The sequence below is a fragment of the Haliotis cracherodii genome, unplaced genomic scaffold, assembly GCF_022045235.1.
Source record: "Haliotis cracherodii isolate W230 unplaced genomic scaffold, xgHalCrac1.p SCAF_6, whole genome shotgun sequence".
NCBI classification, from domain to species: Eukaryota; Metazoa; Mollusca; class Gastropoda; order Lepetellida; family Haliotidae; genus Haliotis; species Haliotis cracherodii.
Genome location: NW_027266319.1, coordinates 54,586,615 through 54,611,145, shown reverse-complemented (window position 1 = coordinate 54,611,145; position 24,531 = coordinate 54,586,615). Strand labels below are relative to the sequence as shown.

Here is a 24,531-nt window from a genome sequence, read left to right as displayed (position 1 = left end):
GTGGTAAGACGTCACTTTGACTGACACGTAGACACGGGTGGCCCAGTCGTCTAAGGCGCCGCAATTCGCTAAACAGAATGGCGTCCCTTGGGCGCGACGGTCGTCAGTTCGAATCCCGGTTCGCCTCGATTATGTTTCTAGGTTTGTCAGCACCATACCCGTGCTCGTGGGTTTCATCGAAGTGGTAAACGTCTGAGACATGCATCACTTCCGGCTTTCCTCCCACACGCCGTGATATAATTGGAATGCTGTTCTAAGCGGGGTTATATCACACACGCTTCAAAAACACAGCTTCTAATATATTTAGACCGTTATGATGACATTACGCTGTTGTTGTAGTTGTTTCTGAGCCTGAAATGCACTGTGTTTCTGAATATACTTTTTGAGCAAGTAAAACTGATGTGAAACCAGAAGTCATAATGTAAAATTCATAACATTCGGAGCTCGTCGATTCTACTTCCGGAATATTCGAGTGTTTTCTGCATAACGTGAAAGCTCATGAAAGTGACAGTCGGAATGTGTTTTCTAATCATGCAACCACGATATATTTACCGCGGGGTATTCTGAACGACAGTTACAGGTTTTATGATTATATCCATACAATCTAGGCCATCTATAAGCCATTCCAGAATGTTCTTCTTATCAGTTTTAAAATTTTAATCGAGAATACGTCAAAATATGTTTCGAAGGTAGTCCCCAGTTTGAAACTAGTGTCGTAAAGCTCGAGAAAGCTGCCTTCTGATTGGCCAATGTCGATTTCTTGTCAGTCATTTCATTGGTCGGTCAAAATTCGCAAAAGGTCGTGTAATGGGATGTCCTCAGGTCTTTGTTTAGCGGTAGCGAAAACTAACATCTGATTTTAATCAGATCGGGTATAAGGAATCGACCCAATAGAATTTATTTCAAAATGTGTGATATCACAGTGTTATAAAATACATTCAGTTGTTCCTGAACCATCCTGAAAAAATATAATCAAATATAATCATCTGCCTAATCCGTGCAGTCTATAACAACAAGGTTAATCTTTGACCAGTTGACGTAGCGCATGAACTCCACGTGCACCACGGCACACACCACCGCATTCCCCTGTTCAGTGGAAATGAACTCTTCCATTGCACGTGTTGCTTAATTCTTAAACGTAAACCACAACTCACGACGTTTGCTTCATGCGGCTTCAGAAGAAAAACAATTCTGACACGCCAACTCAACCGGTCATATATTCCCACAAGACCATGTCATTTTGAATTGTTTCAAATGGCGGTATGGCTGAGAAATTATCAAATCCAATTCTATAAATGTCTGCATTAAACAGTCACCATTGTTAACTTTGTATCTACAGCAACAAGGCACAGTCCATGACCAAAGAGGACGGAGTGACAGGGTGAAATCTACATGAAGCGGCTGTAAAATATACACGTTTATTCTGTAATGATGCGAGGCGGTTGTGATTTTGAATGACTGATTTACGTCCGATGTCAGTTTTTCACGGTTTTGTGTATACAACATCCCTATAGGTTTACACAACCGTTATAATTAATTCCTGACGACAGGATATACCTGGAAAGACAACAACACTATTATACACAGCGAGTGAGTGAGTAAGTAAGGATGGTTTGACGCCGCTTTCAGCAATATTCCAGCAATATCATGGGGTTATTGTAGACAGTAAAACTTCGACAAACTCAATGAGACCTAGGGATATAGTTCTATGGATAAACCACTTCTTTATGACAATGACTGCGGTGTTTCGGTGTAGATACTAACACGCTTATCAAGCAAGTTATCAAGTGACGGTTTTAGTATTGACTCCGAAACATCGAACATTGTAATAAAGAAGTCATATCCACAGAACTATATCCCTTGTTCTTTTAAGTTACCACGAGACCTGTCTTGAGTTATTCTTTTCATTACAATACTCATGTTTGTTTGTTTGTTTGTTGTCCAACGCCGCACTCAGCAATATTCCAGCTATATGACGGCGGTCTGTAAATAATCGAGCCTGGACCAGACAATCCAGTGATTGACATCATGAGCATTGATCCACGCAATTGGGATCAATGGCATCAACCAAGTCAGCGAGCCAGACCACCCGATCCCCTTAGTCGCCTCTTACGACAAGCATCGTTGCCTTTTATGGAAAGCATGGGTTGCTGAAGACCTCGGATCTTCAGGGGTCATGTATTACTCATAGTTACGATCAAAACCATGACGTGTGTGTGTGTGTGTGTGTGTGTGTGTGTATGTGTGTGTGTGTGTATGCGTGCGTGCGTGCGTGCGTGCGTGCGTGCGTGCGTGTGTGTGTTATCTCATTGATCGGATTTCTGATTCATTCGCATTCAAATGATCAAACAGTACCGGTCAAGAAGAGAGAACTTTTGACGTCGCATTTAGTATCTTTCTTCATGTTAGTAGATTAGAAGAAGTTGTTTCATGTCGCCCTTCCGGGCGGTCGGGTAGCCCAGTGGTTAAAGCGTTCGCTCGTCACGCCGAAGACCCGGGTTCGATTCCCGACATGGGTACAATGTGTGAAGCCCATTTCTGGTGTCCCCCGCCGTGATTTTGTTGGAATATTGCTAAAAGCGGCGTAAAACCATACTCACTCACTCACTCATGTCGCCCTTGCAGATGATATTCTTCAGCCTCCGGTACGTCTCCGCTGCTATGGACTCGCGTTCTTTGTCCAATATGTTTCGACCAGCTAATTGAATTGTTAGCTTCACAGTCAATAAACATTCAACACACATACTTCTTTTTTTCCGTGGCGAGTGTAGGGAATTGTCTTTTGACTGTACGTAGATACACTACTGTCTGAAAATATAGATTTCGTTGCCGGGAAAAAGAAAGTATAATCTTGAATTTAGGATTTTATTAGAACATTACAAACGTTATCAAAACGTTTCTGCGAAACAATGCGAAACACAACAATGATACCCGTATCAAATACATCACCATCAAACAACCTTTTCTCGTTTGTTTTTAGCCACCATCATACATTGGTGTACAGGAAACTACGGTTATAACGAACACGCTTATAACGAACTGTCGGATATAACGAACTGTCGGATATAACTTTTTTGGTCCCGACTATTTGCTGTAGTAATGCTGTATATATGCTTATAACGAACTACGGTTATAACGAACTAAAATTAGTAGTCCCTTTGAGTTCGTTATAACCGTAGTTTACTGAATATACTTTATTTTGCCCGACAGTTAGTCTGTCATACAGACGCAGTACTACATTGTCCTCAGTCCACGATGTTGTTACAGTATTTTCCATTTGTTGTTAGTTAATCTACTCATGTTAACCCATCTATGATAATTGTTGTTACTTTTAATCCCTAATCTACCGTATGTAATTCTGTATTATGTTCATTATTCAGTCTTGCTTGACAAAGGTATAAGGTTTGTTCGTTTTGTTTGTTTGGTTGTTGTTTAACGCCGCACTCAGCACTATTCCAGCTATGTGGCGGCGGTCTGTAAATAATCGAGTCTGGACCAGACATTCCAGTGATTGACATCATGAGCATCGATCTACGCAATTGGTATAAGATGACATGTATCAACCAAGTCAGTGAGCCTGACCACCCGATCCCGTTAGTCGCCTCTTACGACAAGCATGATCGATATGTGAATAGCCTGGAGAGACATTTGATAACAGAGGTCGCATGCACATCCTCTGATGGTGTTACGGTTGATGCCAACGTCGCTTGTAGCTCATCTGATGAAGGTACGGTTGATGTCAACGTCGCATGCATCGTCTCCAGTCACGTCGTCTTAAGGGGCATTCACACAGTACAACTAGTTGTATACAATTTGTTGCATGCAACTAGTTGCACGAACTGAAGTTGTATACAACTCGGCATTCACACGGCGGCTTCAAAATGCTTGATCTGAGTGGAGTGAGTGAGTATGGTTTTACGCCACCTTTAGTAATATAACAGCAATACCACGGTGGGGGACACCAGAAATGGGCTTCACACGTTGTACCCATGTCGGGAATCGCAAGGTTACCCGACCGCCCTACCCGACCGCCCTTTGATTTGAGTGAAGGGTGTGAACTAAACTGCCGGACAACAGAAAGTGTACATCCATGTTCGATGGCGGCTAAGACACGAAACAAACAAGAAATTGTTATCCGTTGGTGATGTATTTGATACGGGTATCATAGTTGTATTTTGGTACCGTATGCAGTGTTTCGGCGACTGTTTTCGGCCTTACGTTTAGAAATTTGTGGGTCAAATCCAATTTTCAAGTGTACACTTTCTTTTGCCCGGAAGTATATCACCCTTGTTACGATTAGATGTAACTTTTGAAGAACAATTAAAGCACTTTTAAATATTGACTGTCAGCTTCTTCGATCAAATCCTGAATTTAAATATTCAGATTTTCTCTGTGATGGAGTAGGCTGGCTTTAGGCAAATGTCGCTCTGTCTACTTCTGACGGGGATGACACAATCTCCGCACTGGTTGACCCCGCCGAGAGATGACAGAAATCTCATCTCAAACACGAGGTAACTGCCGCGACTTGCGAGCACGTGCAACACCGTGTGGCCCGCGGGGAGGTGAGGAGGACACTCCCGCAGTGCACGTGTTTACCTACATCACACAAATATTAATGGGTTCAACGTTGGTATTCTGTAGGAAGCAAGTTAGTGTGTCAGCAAGTAAGAAAGTATGGTTTTACGACGCTTTCAGTAAAAAGAATATTCCAGCAATATAACGGCGGGGGACAGCAGAAATAGGCTTCAAATTCTGTAGCCTTGTGGGTAATCGAACCCAGCCTTAGCTTATGCGTGAACACTTTATCCTGTGGGCTACTCCACCGCCGAATTCAGTATGATATACATGCTGAAGGTAGGGCCTCGTTATTGAAACAGTAATATTAAGATAATACATTGTTGTTTTATTGTTGTTTGACGTTGCTCCCAACAATACTCCAGCTATAGGTGCCCCAGTCGTCTAAGGCGCCGCGATTCGCTGTGAAGAGTTGCGTCCCTTGGGCACGCCAGAAACCTATAATTGTGTTTCTAGGTTTGTCAGCAACATACCCGTGGTCGTGGGTTTCATCGAAGTGGTAAACGTCTGAGACCTGCATCACTTCAGGCTTTCCTCCCACATTCAGCTGACACCCCGTGATATAACTGGATTACTGTTAAAAGCGGCGTTAAAACCAACTCACTCATATAACGGCTTCAGCTTAATTTAGGAGGAAATCTCAAAGTGACGTAGAGTGAGTGAGTATGGTTTTACGCCGCTTTTAGCAATATTCCAGCAATATCACGGCGGGGGACACCGGAAATGGGCTTCACACATTGTCCCCATGTCGGGAATCGAACCCGGGTCTTCGGCGTGAAGAGCGAACTCAAAGTGACGCAGAAAGTGAATGTTTACAACATTATGTGAGTGAGTTTGGTTTAACAAGGTAAACCGAGCAAGGTACGTTGCTGACAGACCAGGGATCGTAATTGGAGTGTATCTGGGATTCAAACCCACTACCAGCGGATCCTGACACATCTAAGGGTCCACTGTCCGATAACGGCATTATATTAGTATCCTAGTTTCAGTCGTATGCATGTTTTAATACTGTCATTTTACATATAAGCTAGTACCTTTGCTTCGTCACTGCTAGGGGGCGGTCGGGTAGTCTGACAGTTAAAGCGTTCGCTTGTCACGCCGAAGACCCGGGTTCGATTCCCGACATGGGTACAATGTGTGACACCCATTTCTGGTGTCCCCCGCCGTGATATTGCCGGAATATTGCTAAAAGCGGTGTAAAACCATACTCACTCACTCATCACTGCGAACAATGATGGTGATGTAACTCTTGCTGGGGTACCATGCAGGCAGCAGAGGTACCGTAAGTCCCCATGGTCCCTCGTATGATGGCCTGTTATCAATAGCCTGTTTTTATGTTGTAACGTTAAAATAATTAATGCTTAAAACTAGTTTTAATTAAAAAAATAAAACTGTGATATATTAGTTGTTGTACTGACCACCCTTGACAGATTTGACATGGGCATCACATCAGGAATATCCTGTTTCAACATGGATTTGGTTTTATTTGGATAAATCAGGAATGCGGTGATAGCAAATTATTGATGATGAAATTTAAACAGAGGATGTATGACTGTCTTTCTCAAAACTGGCATCTCTCCATAGAGCTCTCATCTAAATGCAAATATTACTCACAGTAAAAATATCTCCTTAATGTAGAAAAATACTTATTATCATGTGAAATCTCTGCTTATTATAAAAGACTAATATATGGTATGTCCAGGTGTAACAACTTTAAACTTGCAGTTGAAACTGGAAGACATTCTAAAATCCCATATGAAGAACGTGTGTGCGTGTATTGCCACTCCAAAGGTTTTAACTCTAATTGAGGATGAGTATCATGTATTGTCAATCTGTGACAGATACCGAGCTGCAAGAAGAGAATTCTTTGCTGAAAGTGAAATCAACTTTACCACATTTCAACAGATTTTAAGCCTTATGTCAACAAACTCCACAAGAACTTTAAAACACATTGGACTATTCCTATCTAAAGTTATGAATATACGTAATTCATCACTGTTCTAACGTATTCTAAAACTATTTGTCTTAACATAACGCCATAGTATGTAAGCATGTATGATCTACATTATGTTAACATGTATTATGGGCTGGAGGCCTGATTACTGAATAAATCTGTCTGTTTGTCTGTCTGTCCTTGACAGATTTAATATGCTATTATATTCGCTTATTCTTGTCACGAAAAGGCTGCAATACTGGTGATGTGCCTTTAATAACGCACTCATCACAATGACCCGTTAGTAAACAGAATTAGCTTGCTTCCACGTAATATTCACACCTGACTGTCTAAAACAGCTAATTATCAATTTGAGACAAAACCCATTACCAGCTTCTTGCTGCAACCGTACATCCACATCGCCAACACATAAATACATGCTGTAATCCTTACAAAAATACTATAGGCAGCAGTGAACATTCCACATGAACATTTCCCGAACAAAAGAGAGAGAGGAATACGGCAAGGTTGTTATATTGGAGCACTTTTCTTTACTTACTTATCGCGTTCCGTCACATACCAGAGTACAACCTACTGAAAGGCATACCGAGTGTGGTATTCGTCCATGTCACTGTTGCTTACACAACGTGGACAGGATGATACAGTCTGTGAAGAAGAGAACAGAATAACACCTGTCTGTGAAGAAGATTCACACCTGTGCTTCAGGTCCGTCAGCTACCTCGCGTTGACGTTACACCGGCCGTGTCATCTCGCTGCATCTTATAGCTGGATTGTGCGTGTGTTGATCACAGGCACATGAATCTGGTCAGCGATGGATGCTGTAAGGTCGCTGAGCTGGTTTAATGATTGGCTTAGGTGTATAAACATCGTGTTTTCAATGTAGATTGTTTGCCGACATCTACTGGACTGGCTTGACCTTGTTCGGTGAGGTCAGTGCGATGTTTGGGTAATGTTTTCCTCGACATGAACTTGCGAGTGAGTTGGGGTAAACCCCGCTTTGAACAGTATTTCAGTTATATCACGGGGTTACAGCTTAATGTTGGAGAAAAGCCCGAAGTGAAGCAGGTCTCAGACGTTTACCGCTTTGGTGAAACCAACGAGCACGGATATGGTGCTGACAAACCTAGATACATAATCGGGGCGAACCGGGATTCGAACCCACAATCATAGGTTTCTGGCACTCTTAAGGGACGCAACTCTATACAGCGAATTGCAGCGCCTTTGACGAATAGCCATCCGTTATTAACAACAACATTCTTATCAAAGTTACTTGAAGAATGTTAATAGAGATATTTTACTGCACATCAACTAAAGATGATTTAAGCTTTTAGAACCACCTCATGTTCGATACAATCGAAATGCTATAATATCTAAATGTACTTTCGTATCCTTTTAAGTTCAGATAACAATTGCCTCGGTGGATAGAGTGTTTGCCCGGAGAGCGGAAAGCCGATGGTGCAGCACTAAAAAACCGGAATAAAACGTTATAGAAATGCCCAAAAGACAAAAAAAAAGAGAGGAAGTTAAAGAGGGTATACATGTTATCCCGTAAGGCAGTATTGCATACTATTTGTTTAAAATGTTTTTTAGGCTAAAAAAGTTTAAAAAATGCTTTTTTAAAAACAGTTTTCATATAAAATGATTAAATTGTCAAAAGATACCCCTTCTATTTTACTTGCTTAAAAAATAATTTTGCTTCAGCGTGGTATATTGGAACAGGAAGGGTCACGTAATAGCACTGAATCTGAAAACACTTTCAACAAAACGGAAGGTCGTTGGTTCGATCTTCTGGCCACGTTACACCAAACGACGTTAAAAGATGGTACTTGTTGTTACCCTGTCTGGCGCTCGGCATTAAGGGGCTAAAACAAGGACTGGTCGGCTCGGAGTCAGTATACTGTGTCTGAGAGGGGTATTCATGTTAAACTGCGGCGTGGTATCTCAGAAGTCTGGCACTGAAAATCGGCCTTTACAAGCAAAATCAAGCGCACACGAATCTATTGAACGGAGTAATAATGTAACGTTTTGAACATGTTTTCGAGTGTGGATTTCACGCATTATAATTTCGCAGATTATAATATTATAATAAGAGTGAGTGAATGAGCTGGTTTTAACACCGCTTTTAACATTATTGCAGTGTCAGCTTCATGTGGGAGGAAAGCCCGAAGTGATGCAGGTCTCAGACGTTTACCACTTCGATGAAACCCACGAGCACGGGTAAGGCGCTGACAAACCTAGAAACATAATCGGGGCGAACCAGGATTCGAACCCACAATCATAAGTTTCTGGCGTGCACAAGGGACGCAACTCTGCACAACGAATCTCAGCGCCTCAGACTACTGGGCCACCCGTGCCCCCTATTATAATAATAAGAAAATGAAAGACTGCATTGGCGGGTCCCAGTATATACACGGGTTTAAAGAGCCTGTGTTTACCCTTGTCGAGTTGCAGTAAAACACCGGCAACTGTGAACATGACAATGCTACATAGAATATATCAAAGGATATGCATTTGCCGGAAAATAATCAAATTCATTACCTTTAGACTGATTTTTGTCATTAATACGCGCATTCTGCTTTCTTGTCACGCGTGTTGCAAACATTGTGTACAGAATTTTAAATTTTAATTGGATGTAAAGTGTGTTTGTCGAGTAAACCAATCTTGACTCTCAACTAAGGGTTGACACAGTGCACGTCGGGCGGCCACAGTGGGGGAGTCGGTGGAGTTAAGCTTTCTTCAAAGGGGATTCTCCCAGACAGATAAGTGTCTGAGTGCGTAAAGGAACACGTTCTACATGTAAAACTATAACCAATCTGTTGTTGTTGTACCCAGGGGTGTTCCTGGCCAGCTTTGGTCCCCAGTACCGCGTGTCTCTCACAAGAGCCCTCAGACATGTTTATCTGGTGGTCAGGCTCTGTGACGGTGAAGTGTTCACTCGTCACCCCGAAGACCCGGGTTCGATTCCCCACATGGACACAATGTGTGAAGCCCATTTCTGGCGTTCCCAGCCATGATCTTGCTGGAATATTGCTAACAGCGGCATAAAACAATACTCACTCACTGTGACGGTGAAAGTGGTGTGACTAAGAGAGTATGATTTTACGCCGCTTATGGCAAAGTTTTAGCAATATCATGACGAGGGATACCAGAAAAGAGCTTCACACATTGTGCCCATTGGTGAATCTAACCCGGGTCCTCGGCGTGTCGCGCGAACGCTTTAACTTCTAGGCTAAACTACCGTCCCATCCTACCACGAAGGCATGGGACGTTGATCATGCTATCACTCACTTGTTTGTCTGGTCAAAACAAAATTATTTACTCGCGGCAAAGACATAGCTAGAATATTGTTAACTGTTGCGTAAAATCACACTCAAACTCACTCATTCACAATATATCAATTTTAAACCCGTGAACTTCAGGGCTACAATTAGCCTCCAGCAACCCATGCTCGTCGTTAGAGGCGGATCAGGAGATCAGGCTCGTTGTCTTGGTTGATGCATAGGTCCAAGCGCATTAAGTTAATCACTGGATTCTCCAGATGCAATTATGCCGTCATATAGCTGGAATACTGAGTGCGGCGTTAAACAACATACAAACTGCACCTGAAGATGGTTGTCCATATTGACAAAGGGCTAAAAGCACGGGCTACTGTGCAGCATGCTGTGTAGACTGCAACTGCCCATCCTAGAGGCTTGAATTGTTTATAGTTTCGCATCGCCGCCATGTCGACCGGTATCTCGGCAAGTTTGTGAGGTCTACATTGGACTTGCGTTACCGCAGTGCATGGGCATTTGTGAAATAGCTGGGCAAGTATTAAGAATTTAGAATCATTAGAACTCCAGCTTCAGCTTGCGACTGTGTTCCCTTGAATTGAGACTGTAGGCTCCGTCAATGTAACAGTACAAGCACATTTGATTCCACACTATTTGTTTGTCTGATTACTTTAAATTTATTAGACCGCCTCCGTGGTCTAGTGGTAGAGCGTCGGCCCGGAGAGCCCGAAGGTCCGGGGTTTGATCCCCGGCCGCGTCATACGAAAAGACGTTAATAGATGGCACTTTTTGTTACCGTGCCTGGCGCTCGGCATTAAGGGGCTAAAACAAGGATTGTTCGGCTCGGAGTCTGAGTAGGGTATTCATGTTACACTGCGGCATCGTATCTCAGTGGGCTAGCACTATAAATCGGCATCAGTCTGGACTAATACAAACAGACACACACACCTGCATGCACGTAAGTGCAAATATCTTGGACGCGACGATAAACCCGATTTCACCTCACCTCACCTTAAATTTATTAAGTTGATCAATCTTCAAGTTTATAAGGACATTAATTACACAGAGACCATATCTTAGTTTCACACATGACTCCAATTACAACGCATGGATAAAAAGAGGTTCAACGTCCTTTTCAAGATGATTTCACTGAAATAGCGACGTGGATGTATATGTGTGTGTCTGGTTGTACTAGTCCGGACTAGCCACAGTTTAACATGAAAACCCCACAAAGACACAGTATACTGACTCCGAGCTGTTGTTTTACCCCCTTTAATGACGAGCACCAGGCATGGTAACAACAAGTACCATGTTTAGACAGGTTTTGGTATGACGCGGCTGGGTAACATACCACCCTACTCCCCTTCAGGAACACACCCGTGGAGATCCGGGGTAGAATAGGTCTTCAGCAACCCATGCTTGCCGCAAAAGGTGACTATGCTTGTCGTAAAAGGCGACTAACGGGATCGGGTGGTCAAGCTCGCTGACTTGGTTGATGCATGTCATCGTATCCTAATTGCGTGGATTGATGCTCATGTATCAATCACTGGCTGGTCCAGACTCGATTATGTAACGACCGCCGTCATAAAGCTGGAATATTGATAAATGCGGCGTTAAACAACAAACAAACAAACAAACAAACAACAACCCTAGAAACATAAAAAACCCGAGGAGTCCAGCTGCCGAAAACGGGCACCTATCCATCTACTCTCCGACCAACGTCGCCTGATCTCTGACTTGTATGCTTTGCACTTGAAACCGTGCCACCACGCCGTATCATATAGTGTATGCTGGTGGATGCACTAAACTGGAAATAACGCAAGTTCATGATTTGCTTATATAATTCTGACATTTCAGAAAACAAATACGTTCGGGGGTTCGACCAAACAATTTAAATCTCTTCACTGTTTCCCCACATTTCTCAAGTGTCTCCTAAACGCCCCGGTCTGGGAGGGTGCTAAAGGTCAGAGCGTGGCTGTTCGTGGGGGACACCTCCCCATTGGATGACATTTGCTTTAAGTGTTGCACATGTTGTATGAGAACTGATTCAGTGTATCCGATACAGTGGTCAGAGGTGCTGGTATAACGAGGTATTGGCTTGACGTCAGTATAACTCAAAACCATGAACAGAAAAAGTAATGTATCAACCCTATACTGTACACCAAGGGATGTCCGTCAGTCTGCCCAAGACACAAAATTCAGATTTTAAAGTCGATTAATCTTTTTAAAAGATGTTTTTGTATTTCAAGGCTATAGGAAAAAATGACGTGCATTTCGTCCTGTCCCATGCGGAAATATCGGATGACAAGCTACAAGGAACTTTAACACATTTGTGTCGGATGTACTTGTGTTATGACTTGTGTTATTGCTGTTGTGTTTGGCGGGTGGTGCGTATTGCGTTGTGTAATGGGACATAAATGTTATGTGATAGGAGGTGAATGGTTGTGTTATTTTATTGGAGGTGAATGTTGTGTTATTTTATAGGAGGTGAATGTTGTGTTATGTGAGGTGAGGTGAAATGGGGTTTAATGTCAAGTTCAAAATGATTGCACTTATATAATGACGTGCATGCACGCGTGTGTGTTACTGCTTGTACTAGTCCGGAATAATGCCGAGTTATCGAGTTAGCCCACAGAAACATGCCGCAGTTTAACATGAATACCCCACTCAGACATAGTATACTCCGAGCTGACCAGTCTTTGTTTTAGGCCCTAAATGCTGAACGCCAGGCAGGGTAACAACAAGTACCATCTTTTAACGTATTTGGTATGACGCGACCGGGCATCAAATCGCTGACCTTCCGCTCTCCGGGCAGACGCTCTACCACTAGAGCACGGAGTCTTTCAGTGTTCTGTAACAGGGGTAGGGTGGGGTGGGGTTGGGTGAATGATTGTCATGTAATGGGGGAGAGGGTGGGGGGGGGGGGGTCTCTTATTAGAATATTAGTTTGGTGAAGTTGAAAGATAAATTTCGTGGTTTATGCTGACAGCCTGAAATGTTTATTTACGACAGATATATGTTTCCAGAATTTAATTGCCAATAATAAAGGGTGCATATAACACACGAGTAGGGGAAGGAAGCTGTGCGTATTATATGCGAATTGGGGTCGGAAGGGGTGCTAATTGGGATTGTTCACTAGTCAATATATTAGCAAATCTCGCCGTGGGCGCTTATTAAAGCGGGATGCTTATTACGTCGAATACGGTACATGTTCTGGGGCCTGTAAGAGCGATCAGTGGGACCTGATCAGTCATTACCTGTGCACCTATTCCTACTCGTCTTTGAAAGTAACACCTTTATATCAACGCAGGTTTTGTGTACTGGGCCAGAAACCCGCTTACAAGTCACGCACGACAACGTGTTTGTTTATGTTTATTTGTAGCGGTTTTGCCAGCCCCCTCGCCCCCATATGTGGCCTTTGTAGGATGAAACAGCGAGCTAACTTGATCGTTAAACCACTGAAACGCCGTTATCACTGGATTTCTTGTGAGTGACGAGTATGGTTTCAGCAATATGCTCGAATCACGTCAGGGGGAAACACAGGCTCCACACATTGTACCCATATGGTCATGGAACCAGAGACTTCGGCGTGATAAGCGAACGCTTTAGCCACTGGACCGCCTGTCCCGTGCGAAAATATTGGATGAGAAACAACAGGGACATCCTCGACAGGGTTATCGGCTAAAAATAGATGTTACAAAGGTTGCGAAATGAATCCGTCTTTACTCATAATTAGGCTAAGATTGTTGAATGAAGGTATATGTTAATTCATTAGTGAAAATAACTAATTTCTCGAAAGGAAATATCGTTACGTGATTGGAGGTTAATGTTGTGTTATGTTATTGGGGTGAATGTTGTGTTATGATATTGAGGGTGAATGTTGTGTTATGTGATAGGAAGTGAATGTTGTGTTATGTTATTGGGGTGAATGTTGTGTTATGTGATAGGACGTGAATGTTGTATTATGTTATTGGAAGTGAAAGTTGTGTGTTATATTATTTGGGTGAATGATGTGTTATTTGATAGGTGAATGTTGTGTTCTGTGATGGGAGTTGAAAGTTTGTGTTATATTATTGGAGGTGAATTTTGTTTTATGTCATTGAGGTGAATGTTGTGTTATGTGATAAAAGGTGAATGTTGTGTTATATTATTAAGGTGAAAGTTGGTGTTATGTGATAGGATGTGAATGTTGTGTTATGTGATAGGATGTGAATGTTGTGTTATGTGATAAAAGGTGAATGTTGTGTTATGTGATAGGATGTGAATGTTGTGTTATGTGATGAAAGGTGAATGTTGTGTTATGTGATAAAAGTTGAATGTTGTGTTTTGTGATAGAATGTGAATGTTGTGTGATGTGATAAAAGGTGAATGTTGTGTTATGTTATTGAGGTGAAAGTTTGTGTTATACGATAGGAGTTAAATGTTATGACAAGCGAACGCTTCAACCACTGAGCTACCTCACCGCGGGTATGTCTTCATCAACATGTCGCAGATCATACACCGAACCGCGCTCCTCCCACACTGTCGCAGATGATTTGGTTTGTTTGTTTATTTGTTTGTCCAACGCCACACTCCTCGCCATTCCAGCCAGACGACGACGGCGTTTAAATAATCAACTCTGGACCAGACGATCCAGTGTGTGATGTATATTGAGCAACGACGCGCTAATATCTGAAACCACCCAACCATACAGTCGCCTCTTACTTGGTACCTTTTCTAACCAGTTTCAAATAAAGTCTTTTTCTTGAAATGTCAGCCACATACCCGTAGTGTAAGATTTTTCTAATCCTCGTTCGTTCGTTTGTTATTTAACGCTGCACTCAGAAATATTCCAGCTATATGACAGCGGTCTGTAAATAATCGAGTCCTGACCAGACAATCCAGTGATTGATATCATGAACATCGTTCCACGCAATTGGCATGCATACAGCGAGTCTGACCACCCGATCCCGTTAGTTGCCTTTTTGCGACAAGCATAGTCGCCTTTTACGGCAAGAATGGGTTGCCCAGTCGTCAAAGGCGCCGCGATTCGCTGTGCAGAGTTGCGTCCCTTGAGCACGCAAGAAACCTATGATTGTGGGTTCGAATCCCGGTTCGCCCCGATTATGTTTCTAGGTTTGTCAGCACCATACCCGTGCTCTTGGGTTTCACCTGCATCACTTCGGGCTTTCCTCCCACATTAAGCTGACACGCCGTGTTATAACTGGAATACTGTTAAAAGCGGCGTAAAACCCAACTCATTCACTCATATCTGCAGTGGGCATACCGAGAACAAAAGTTCTTTTGTTGATTGACAGCAGGAAAAAACTATCAAGACGTCACTCAAAGGAATGAAGATGTACCAGAGCAATCAATCATAAAAAAAACCCACGTCTGTTTTAGAAATAGAAATTTTTTAACCAGTAATGGTTCTATTTTCACTCGCACGTGAAGGTTTGATTTGAATCACCATGTTTCTATTACATTTGCGCCTGAAGCGCTGTTATGGAAAGTGATGCACTTGGCTTTGTTCCACAAGCGGTCTTAGTGCTGCGATTGTCTTAAGTCAATGAATTGGATTTACGACCATCTTAGCGCTAAGATCGCTTTGAGGTGCGGGGTCCTGGTTTGCGTTGGATATTGGAGAGAGTTTAACTGTTTTTACAGCGTATATATATTTTAAGTTTTGTGTTGTTTTGGTATTTATAGTGACGCTCCATCGGTGGGTGCGTCCAAGTGATCAAAGGACTCACTCACTAATTTATCCACTCACTCACTCACGTCCACGTGATCAAACGACTCACTCACTCACTCAACCTCCTAAAAACCACCCACCACTCACTCACTTCAAGAAATCAAGGGGCGGTCGGGTAGCCTAGTGGTTAAAGCGATCGCTCGTCACGCCGAAGACCCGGGTTCGATTCCCGACATGGGTACAATGCGTGAAGCCCATTTCCGGTGTCCGCCGCCGTGATATTGCTGGAATATTGCTAAAAGCGGCGAAAAAACATACTCACTCACTCACTCACTCCAAAGTGACCAAAAGGACCCACCTACCCATTTATTCAATCACTCACATAACCTGTTTGTTGACATGTTTTGCTAAAATTCTGAGGGCTTAAGACAACTGTGTCAAGACAATCAGGGCCATGCAGTGCACTCCGTATGTGCATCCCGGATATGCATTGGCGCATGCGTGACAAACACCTAGGTCCTGTCGGCAGTGTAAGACTTTCATCCACACACGCCAAATGTCACAAATTAGCCTTATACAAACGCTACAGGTAAACCGGACAACCCAGCGCACCCGAAATGCGTCCACACTAAGACAGGTGAGTCTAATTCCAGAAACTTGTTTAAACAACACACGATTCGTAGACCCTATTTTCTTCCAATCGGGATCCACTTAACACGCACATCACGGCAATTCCATCCAATCAAAACACAGGTTCTAATTCACCCCTAATCGCCTTGGTTTACTATGTAAAACTTTGTGTACTTTCTACTGTAGCAAACACAAGAAGTCCAATTAAACAAGTGATTACACACAACAGACGTACTTTGTATTCGCACGCTCCTGTATATTTGTACTGGGGTCTCGTCCATCACGTTTCTCTCAATGGTTGCACGGAGTCTGACGTCCCAGGCCACGTGACGCAGTGCCCGTGAACAATAGAGGGCGTTGGTATAGCATCACGTTTAAATCCAGCACTACACACGAAAAAAGGTTACTTTAAAGAAATCCGCCGAGCGATCATTATTGCTCATCCGGACATTACACCTTGAAAGTCTCGTGGAGGATACGCGTGCCCATATTCTCCGTACACGATGTCGGGTGTTACAGCGACGGCAGCGGTGCTGTGCATGTTGGCGGCGGTGTGTGTGGGTCAAAATGACTTCCGAGATTGGTTTTTGGCAATTCCTGGAAATTGTACCCATTTTACCTTATCCATCGGCTCTTTCCGCCGAGATTTCCCGTGTCCCAATGAGCGGGTGTTCTCTCCAGTTTCAAAGACGTGCGTCGACCAAGACGATATCAGGAACACACAGTGTCCTATAGGTGAGTGTTGGAGAATATGTGCAATGTTTATAAAGCTAATTCTTCGTGCTCCCCTCTAACACATTGCGGGGCGGTGGGGTAGCCTAGTTGTTAAAGCGTTCGCTCGTCACGCCGAAGACGCGGGTTCGATTCCCGACATGGGTACAATGTGTGAAGCCCATTTCTGGTGTCCCCCGCCGTGATATTGCTGGAAGCGGCGTAAACAGATACTCACTCACTGATTTATTCACGAGGAGCTCGAAATAAGTTCTGCACAAACAAACAACTTTGAAAACGTTCACAACGTGAAAATGAAGGAGTGTTATTTCGTCCTAGAATACGTTCTAAACTTATTTACAATAATTTAATTTTGATTAAAATATCAAATCTTTTTTTAGTTATTTACAAAACATGTATGTAAATGCATAGTTCGAGCCTGTATGTAATATTTTCTATTTTCTTCAACATTCACATATGGAATTCTTGAAGTTCATTTAATATTACTTTTACACTGTTTTTTTCTATATCCATCATTATGATATACAGTAAAGTACGGTTATAACGAACTCAAAGGGATTACTAATTTTAGTTCGTTATAACCGTTGTTCGTTATAAGCATATAAACAGCATAACTACAGCAAATAGTCGGGACCAAAAAAGTAAGTACGTTATATCCGTCAGTTCGTTATAAGCGTGTTCGTTATAACCGTAGTTTACTGTATAGTACAATGTACGACAGGAGCTTTTAACAGCGTTATGTGGTGAGTTTGGAAGCCAGTTATAAATAAAGGCGAAAGTCAAAGTTCTTGTATAGTATGATGGCACAAACAGGTTCTTAGATATGCCAGAGGAAGTTAGAGCTAGGCTCGGAAACAATCTTTTTTTCCGAGATGAAATCTTTAAAAATAGCTATGGCCGCCCGATAAAGGTATTTAAAAAACAAATAATTGAATATGTTTTAGAACGTGAGCAACACCACCTGTAATAGAATGGGAAAGTGAGTGAGTTGGGTTTAACTTCAGTTTGGTAATGTGACCGCGTGTCAGCTTGATACGGAAGAGCCCGAAGTGATGCAGGTCTCATACGTTTACCACTTCGGTGAAACCCACGAGCACGGGTATGGTGTTGACAAACCTAGAAACATAATCAGGGCGAACCAGGATTCGACCCACGATCGTAGGTTTCTGGTACTCCCACTTAAGTGAAACCCATGAGATAGAGTTGGTCAAACACCGCTCTTACATACCAGGAACATACCAGCAATTTACCAAGAACAAACCAGCCATATACAAAGAACAAACCAGCAATATACCAAGAACATACCAGCCATATACAAAAAACAAACCAGCAATTTACCAAGAACAAACCAGCAATATACAAAGAACAAACCAGCAATATACCATTAACATACCAGCAATATTCCAGCAACATACAGGGGCACGGGTGGCCCAGTCGTCTAAGGCGCAGCGATTCGCTATGCAGAGTTGCGTCCCTTGGGCACGCCAGAAACCTATGATTGTGGGTTCGAATCCCGGTTCATCCCGATTATGTTTCTAGGTTTGTCAGCACCATACCCGTGCTCGTGGGCTTCACCAAAGTGGTAAACGTCTGAGACCTGCATCACTTCGGGCTTTCCTCTCACATTAAGCTGACAAGCCGTGATATAACTGGAATACTGCTAAAAGCGGCGTTAAACCTAACTCACTCACTCCAGCAACATACCCTCAACACACCAGCAATATCACAGCAGGGACACCAGAAATGGTCTTCACACATGGTACCCATGCAGGGAATCCAATCCTGGTGTTCCTGGTTGATAGCCCAGTGGTTAAAGTATTCGTTCGTCGCCCCGAAAGCCTGAGTTTAATTCCCAACGTACGCGTGAAACCAATTTCGGTCGTCTCCCCGTCGAGAGATTGCTGGAATAATGCTAAAAGCAGCGTAAAACCATCCTCCGTCACTCACTGGCTTTCGCCGTGGCTTTGAAACTAAAATTGTGTCAACAGTATTTCTCGATTGACTGTGAAGTTTTTTCACCTAAAGGTTACATTTTAGGTCTCGTCACTTTCTCCTGAAACATTCCAGACGCTGACACGCTTTCAGCAACGACTGGTTGACATGTCTACGTCATCTTTACATTCGTGTCAGCCGCGTCGTTTCCAACACTCATATAATTCCGTCGGCCAAGCGTCACCAGCACAGCGTTGAACCCACCCTCTTGACAGGGGATAGACGGTCTACTCTGCACTTGATCTTTACCGGGTTCAATCAAACGGCGACTCTCCCATGCGCGACCCTTAGCTAAAAACACGTGAGTTTGCTGAGGACGAAGGAAGTCATTTTCATGCAAACAGACGCACCATCGATCGAAACCTGTGAAGATCCGGGTAGAGAATAGGTCTTCAGCACCCATGCTTGTCATAAGTGGTGATTATGGTTGTCGTAAGAGGCGACTCACAGGCTTGCTGACTTGGTTGATGCATGTCATCGTATCCCAATTGCGTAGATCGATGCTCATGATGTCAATCACTGGATGGTCTGGCCTATCCTCGATTATTACAGACCCCCCGCCATATTGCTGGAATATTGCTGAGTTCAGCTTTAAACAACAAACAAACAAATGTCATCGATCGACCCAAAAAAGCTGCCTAATAGCATTCACATTTAGTATGTACGTATCACTTACGTTTGTACAAAAAAAACCCAGCATGAAACGTGCTGTTGCATTAAATTTACCAACTTTAACAAATGCAAGTTAAATTTTTTTATAAATCAACATCGGCGAGTGCTAAAATGTTAGTTAAAGTGGGTCACAACTGTTTACATAACGTTACAACGGCTCAGTTAGCTATTTTAAGGTTTTCGAAAATGAACAAGTCTGACATGCATACCGCCACTGGAGTGAGAGTATGCTGTACCCTGCTTTTAGTCACCCCTCTTGTCATACAGTCTTGTGGATCAAAGATCTAAATATGAAACAAATTAGGCAGTTTGATGGTTATTGAACGATACCAGATCATCGCAAAATCTGAAGCAAAAGTTAAACTTCTTGGCCAAATTACCTTGTTTTTACTTTGCCAATCCGTGCTGAAATGCCGATTCATATGCATAAAGAAACAGATCATCGAGAAGCGGGGCCCAATGGGTACCTATGGGGATGCCTACTTCTTGCCTAAATGTATTCCCCCTACAGTTTACAAGGATGTTATCAATGAGGAAGTTCAGCATTTCACAAAAGCCGCATGGATCAAGGACTGAAGTTTATCATGTGGGAATGTGGTGTACAAAGTTGAAAAATCAAATGTCTTGACAGAAATGAACTTGTTTCTTTTTTGAGATTGTAAAAACTCAATTTATTCTTTGAGTTTTTGAGAATCCATATAGTATCAATTCCACTTATCTAAAAAAAATTCTGTGAATAAAAAGAATGTACTTCCTTGATTATGTTAAGGATTATGGTTGAGACTGGGATTTGGTGGTACACGTGCTGGACACAGCAATATATGTATCTCTGTACGGATTTTTATGGAGCTGTGGAATCCAGTACAAAAGAGGAATGGACATATGTTGAGGTTTTAGAATCAAGCCAAATGTTGATGAACTGATGCGTGGTTTTGGCAGATTTCTTCCTCAAATAAGAAACTGGCCTTATATACTGCCCCCCCCCCCCCCCCCCCCCCCCCCTGATTATGTTTGTAAGTGTGTTAGCAATACATCCGTGCTCGTGGTTTCACAAAAGTGGTAAACGTCTTGGACCATATCTGGACCACGTTGTGGTCAAGTCGTCTAAGGCGCTGGAATTTGCTATGCGGAGTTGCGTCCCTTAGGCATGCGAGAAACCTGTAATCGCGGGGTTCGCCCTGATTATTTTTCTAGGTTTGTCAGCACCATACCCGTGCTCGTGGGTTTTACCGAAGTGGTAAACGTCTGAGACCTGCATCACTTCGGGCTTTCCTCCCACATTAAGCTGACACGCTGCGATATGACTGGAATAATGTTAAGAGCGGCGTTTAACCCAATTCACTCGCAATATTGAATGCTGCTTGACAAGTTCAACAGGAATATAAATCACTGCTCACATCTTCTATTTTCAACCAGTCGTAAATTCACCAGTTGGTTTGATGAAGGGAAAGCGTTCTTTAATCCTCTACCATCCTACTGGACTACAAGTATATTGCATGGGCGTTGGGGTAGTCTGGTGGGCTTGCCCTCATTTCGCCTACACCTCATTTCGCCTACAATAATTCAAATGCTTACTTGCCTCACCCCTATTATATGAATGGGCATTGTCCATCTCAAGCTGTTAACTAATCCAAGCTCTGATCTAACCCAAGCGGCATAGAGGTTCAAAGTGAAGTTTTTACAACCTATGACAACTTTCCACAACTCTTGTTTGACTTGGTCATTCTGTTAATCCTTAGTTGTTTTGAATGTGCAAGTAAATCTTGTTTAGTAAATAAATCTTAAGGTCAACGCGTTCACTCGTCACTATTATAATCATAATCATTAAAACATAATCATGATAATTATATATTCTTACAGTGCAGACCGACTCGGACATCATCCGTCTGTGTGAGAGATGTCGGGCCGAGGGAAACGGACGTGCGTGCCTCTTTGCCTCCCCAACCAACTGTGCCACCTACATCAACTGCTCCAAGACTGTGGACGACGACATCTACGACAACATGCCGGCGTATGCTGGGGAGTGTGAATACCCAAGCTATTTTAATGGCGTCACTGGGGGATGTGACGACTTCACCCGCGTGTCCTGTGGTGGCAAGGAGGAACCCAGAGAACCATGTGAGTTGTGGTGGGGGGGGGGGCAGGGGGGGGGGGGGGGGGGGGGGGGTGTTGTTTGGGGGGGAGGAAGTAGGGAGGGACGGGTGAGGGAGGTACGGGGGGGGGGGGGGGGGGGCGGGGGGTACTATTGGTCACGTGATTACTTTCCGGGGGTACCAACGTGATCAAAACTCAATGATGGGTTTGTCGCTAGCAAAAAGAATATGTTTTGAAAATTGCCATTTTTGTCATTACTAGAATTACAGAATTCCTTATCTTCATCACTTAATCATCGCGATATTTCGTGATTCTGTTTCAAGTGGCGAGGACTATATTACAATAGTTGCAATAGTCAGTATTACAGTAGTTGAAAACAAGTTTACAATGGTATTGCAGTAGTTGCTGTTCGTAGGGGTGGCCATCGTGGGCAGCTTTATCACTGCACAAGTTAAAACACCATTGCGATACTTCCTCCCACATGACACGCTTGCCTCGGCAAGATGGCGGAGGAGATAATTTACAGGGATGTGAGCAGGTTTTCCCGAAGAAAAGAGGAAAAGTCTAGGGGGGTCTGGGTTTTTTTTTTAAACATTTGATTGCATTTTAAGCAATTTCGTGCAGTTTGGACAACATTCACACCAAGAAATGTAATAAGTCAATGGCAAAAGTCAATAAGTCAAACAAACAAGATGGCAGATGCAATAAAATTTCGAAGTTAAATCAGTACAGCTAAATTATTTAGCATACATATCTGAATCATTAGATACCAAATGGGTTTTCAAGCAAGGTGTATATTGGATCACAAAGAACGGAAATTTTGATGATCAAAAACACGTTTCTCTTTTCGCCTCTATTCGCTGCGCAGAGTTACGAAAATTAATTAAAGCGACATTAAACCATACTAACTCTCGCACTATTTTGCATTGCAGGCCAGTATGCGCGGAACCTCTGTGGACGGAGTGCGCACTGCAAGCCCTGTGTGTATCGCTACGCCAGCTGCGCCAACAAGCCGGACGGTGTGCAGCCGTGGGAGGGACGGAGCTGGACCCCATACTTCGCCGAATGCAAGAATCAGAGGACATTGTATTCTGGCTCATGCGCATCCAGTAGGTCCGGTCAACCACGCATCTTCAGCGTGGAGACGAACAGATGTGACGATTTGGCCCAAATCCCAAGACAATATGGCGGGCTGAATGAAGGGAAATAGTCAGCTCCACCTGGCGACGAGAACTATTTTTCCCATTTGAGATCAGTGATCGTTGTGAATATAACGTTTTTGTGTATTGCAACGTGTATATTTTTTCCCCCCATATTACATACTCTCTAATGTGTCTCCCTTGCCATGAAATTATCGAACTAGTCAATAATGTAAAAAAACAAATTGTTAAAACTGGAGTGAATTAATGGAGAGATTATTCACCGATGAACTAAAAGTAAATTTTAATACAAATTGTTAAAACTGGAGTGAATTAATGGAGATATTATTCACCGATGAACTAAAAGTGAATTTTTAATCGGTCATAAACTATTTAGTGTGGCGATACATTATTACAACAGATTGCACTACGAGACCACTTGAGTTCGAATGTACTGAGCCCTTCACACTTTCAGACCGCCTTCTCTTGCAAGTGCTCGCTTACTAAAGATAAACATTAATCAAAGGCGTGAGATAAACAATTATATTTATCAATATATTTCATACCGTGCGATGCTTTAAAAGACAATTGGGAGATGTGGCAGACTTGTGTCTAAAGTGTCACACAGAAGGACCGAGTTCGATTCGCCACCTTGCTACAGTTGTGAAACCCAACCCAGACCTCTTGATATAGATAAACTGTTGCTTAGCGGCGTAAAACCACACTCACTCACATTCACAGTTTTCGCTATAGCCCAAATACTTAGTTCATCGGATTAATTATTTAAGTAATTAAACACAGATGTATGTGACGTTATTTATATAATAATTATCTGAACCTATGTTTGTGATTTAATCTGCATAATCTTACCAATACGTACCACATGCACGAAACAGCCTGACATGCACATGCGCAGTTTATGTCCAAGGGCGACAGCAAGATTTGCACGTGCACTACATGCTTCTCGTGCAGAGTCTTTTCAATCTGCCTTTCCTTCCGTTTCAAGGTTGTTTTTGCTGTCATGGTGTTTATGTCAAGTTTCTTGAAAATGTTCAACTGCAGCATAATGTGATAAAACACACTTTTGTGAATGACTTGCATAATATACGGCTAGTGTAAATATACTTCCAGTAACAGTTCCAAGTAAGAAGTCAAACTGTTTGTTATACAGAGTTGATGTCATAAGATACCCTCAACAGTAGTGCCTAAATTTGTTGACTACTCTATTTGTTGATCTTTCACGGAATCCATGTTAAGAAGCACGCACCAAAACGTAGTTTTCGAATATTTTGCACACTTTTGCACAATCCAAAATGCAATGTATTGGTTTGCCTTGCTGAAATAAAGCGGAGAGATTCATCACATGTTGTTTTCATTTTGCCGCGGCCGTTAAATTACACGAGGAGCATTGGACGCTTGGCCCATTTTTTGAAGCGTATTGGTGCTGTTGTAGCTTGGTGGTTAAAGCGTTGGCTCTTCATGCCTAATGCCCTGTTAACATGCACAACATTTACTCACGTAAGTAATTTTACACATGTGTAACTGTACATACGTGTGTATATGTAAATGTACTATGCGTTCACATAAAAATTAGCTAATGTGTGTAAATAAGACATGTAAATGGTGTGAGGCACACATATTCATCAGTCTGTACGTCTTTCAACATGAAATAGTTGTTTTCCAATCAACCATGATTTGATCCAAACTGTACACAAATATTTGACTCCTTGAAACCAAAAGAAAACACAGTCTGCCCAGCTCTGGATGTCCGCATAAATGTTTTTTTATTGCTGTACA

General features: G+C 42.7%; 1 protein-coding gene across 1 annotated transcript; it reads left to right on the top strand.

The window, feature by feature from the left end:
* The first annotated feature begins 16,483 nt into the window (after positions 1-16,483).
* Positions 16,484-24,093, top strand: LOC139446106 (uncharacterized). Its single transcript, XM_071227383.1, has 3 exons — positions 16,484-16,840; positions 21,362-21,619; positions 22,528-24,093. Exons 1-3 carry the CDS (start codon positions 16,609-16,611, stop codon positions 22,803-22,805), a joined length of 768 nt encoding a protein of 255 aa, XP_071083484.1. The 5' UTR covers positions 16,484-16,608; the 3' UTR covers positions 22,806-24,093.
* Positions 24,094-24,531: the final 438 nt, after the last annotated feature.

What these genes read in the sequence shown, in the direction of transcription:
- LOC139446106 (XM_071227383.1), top strand. Translation starts at nt 16,609, where the DNA reads ATGTCGGGTGTTACAGCGACGGCAGCGGTGCTGTGCATGTTGGCGGCG. An exon ending in GAACACACAGTGTCCTATAG is followed by an intron (nt 16,841 to 21,361) that starts GTGAGTGTTGGA and finishes ATATTCTTACAG; the next exon opens with TGCAGACCGACTCGGACATC. An exon ending in GGAGGAACCCAGAGAACCAT is followed by an intron (nt 21,620 to 22,527) that starts GTGAGTTGTGGT and finishes TTTGCATTGCAG; the next exon opens with GCCAGTATGCGCGGAACCTC.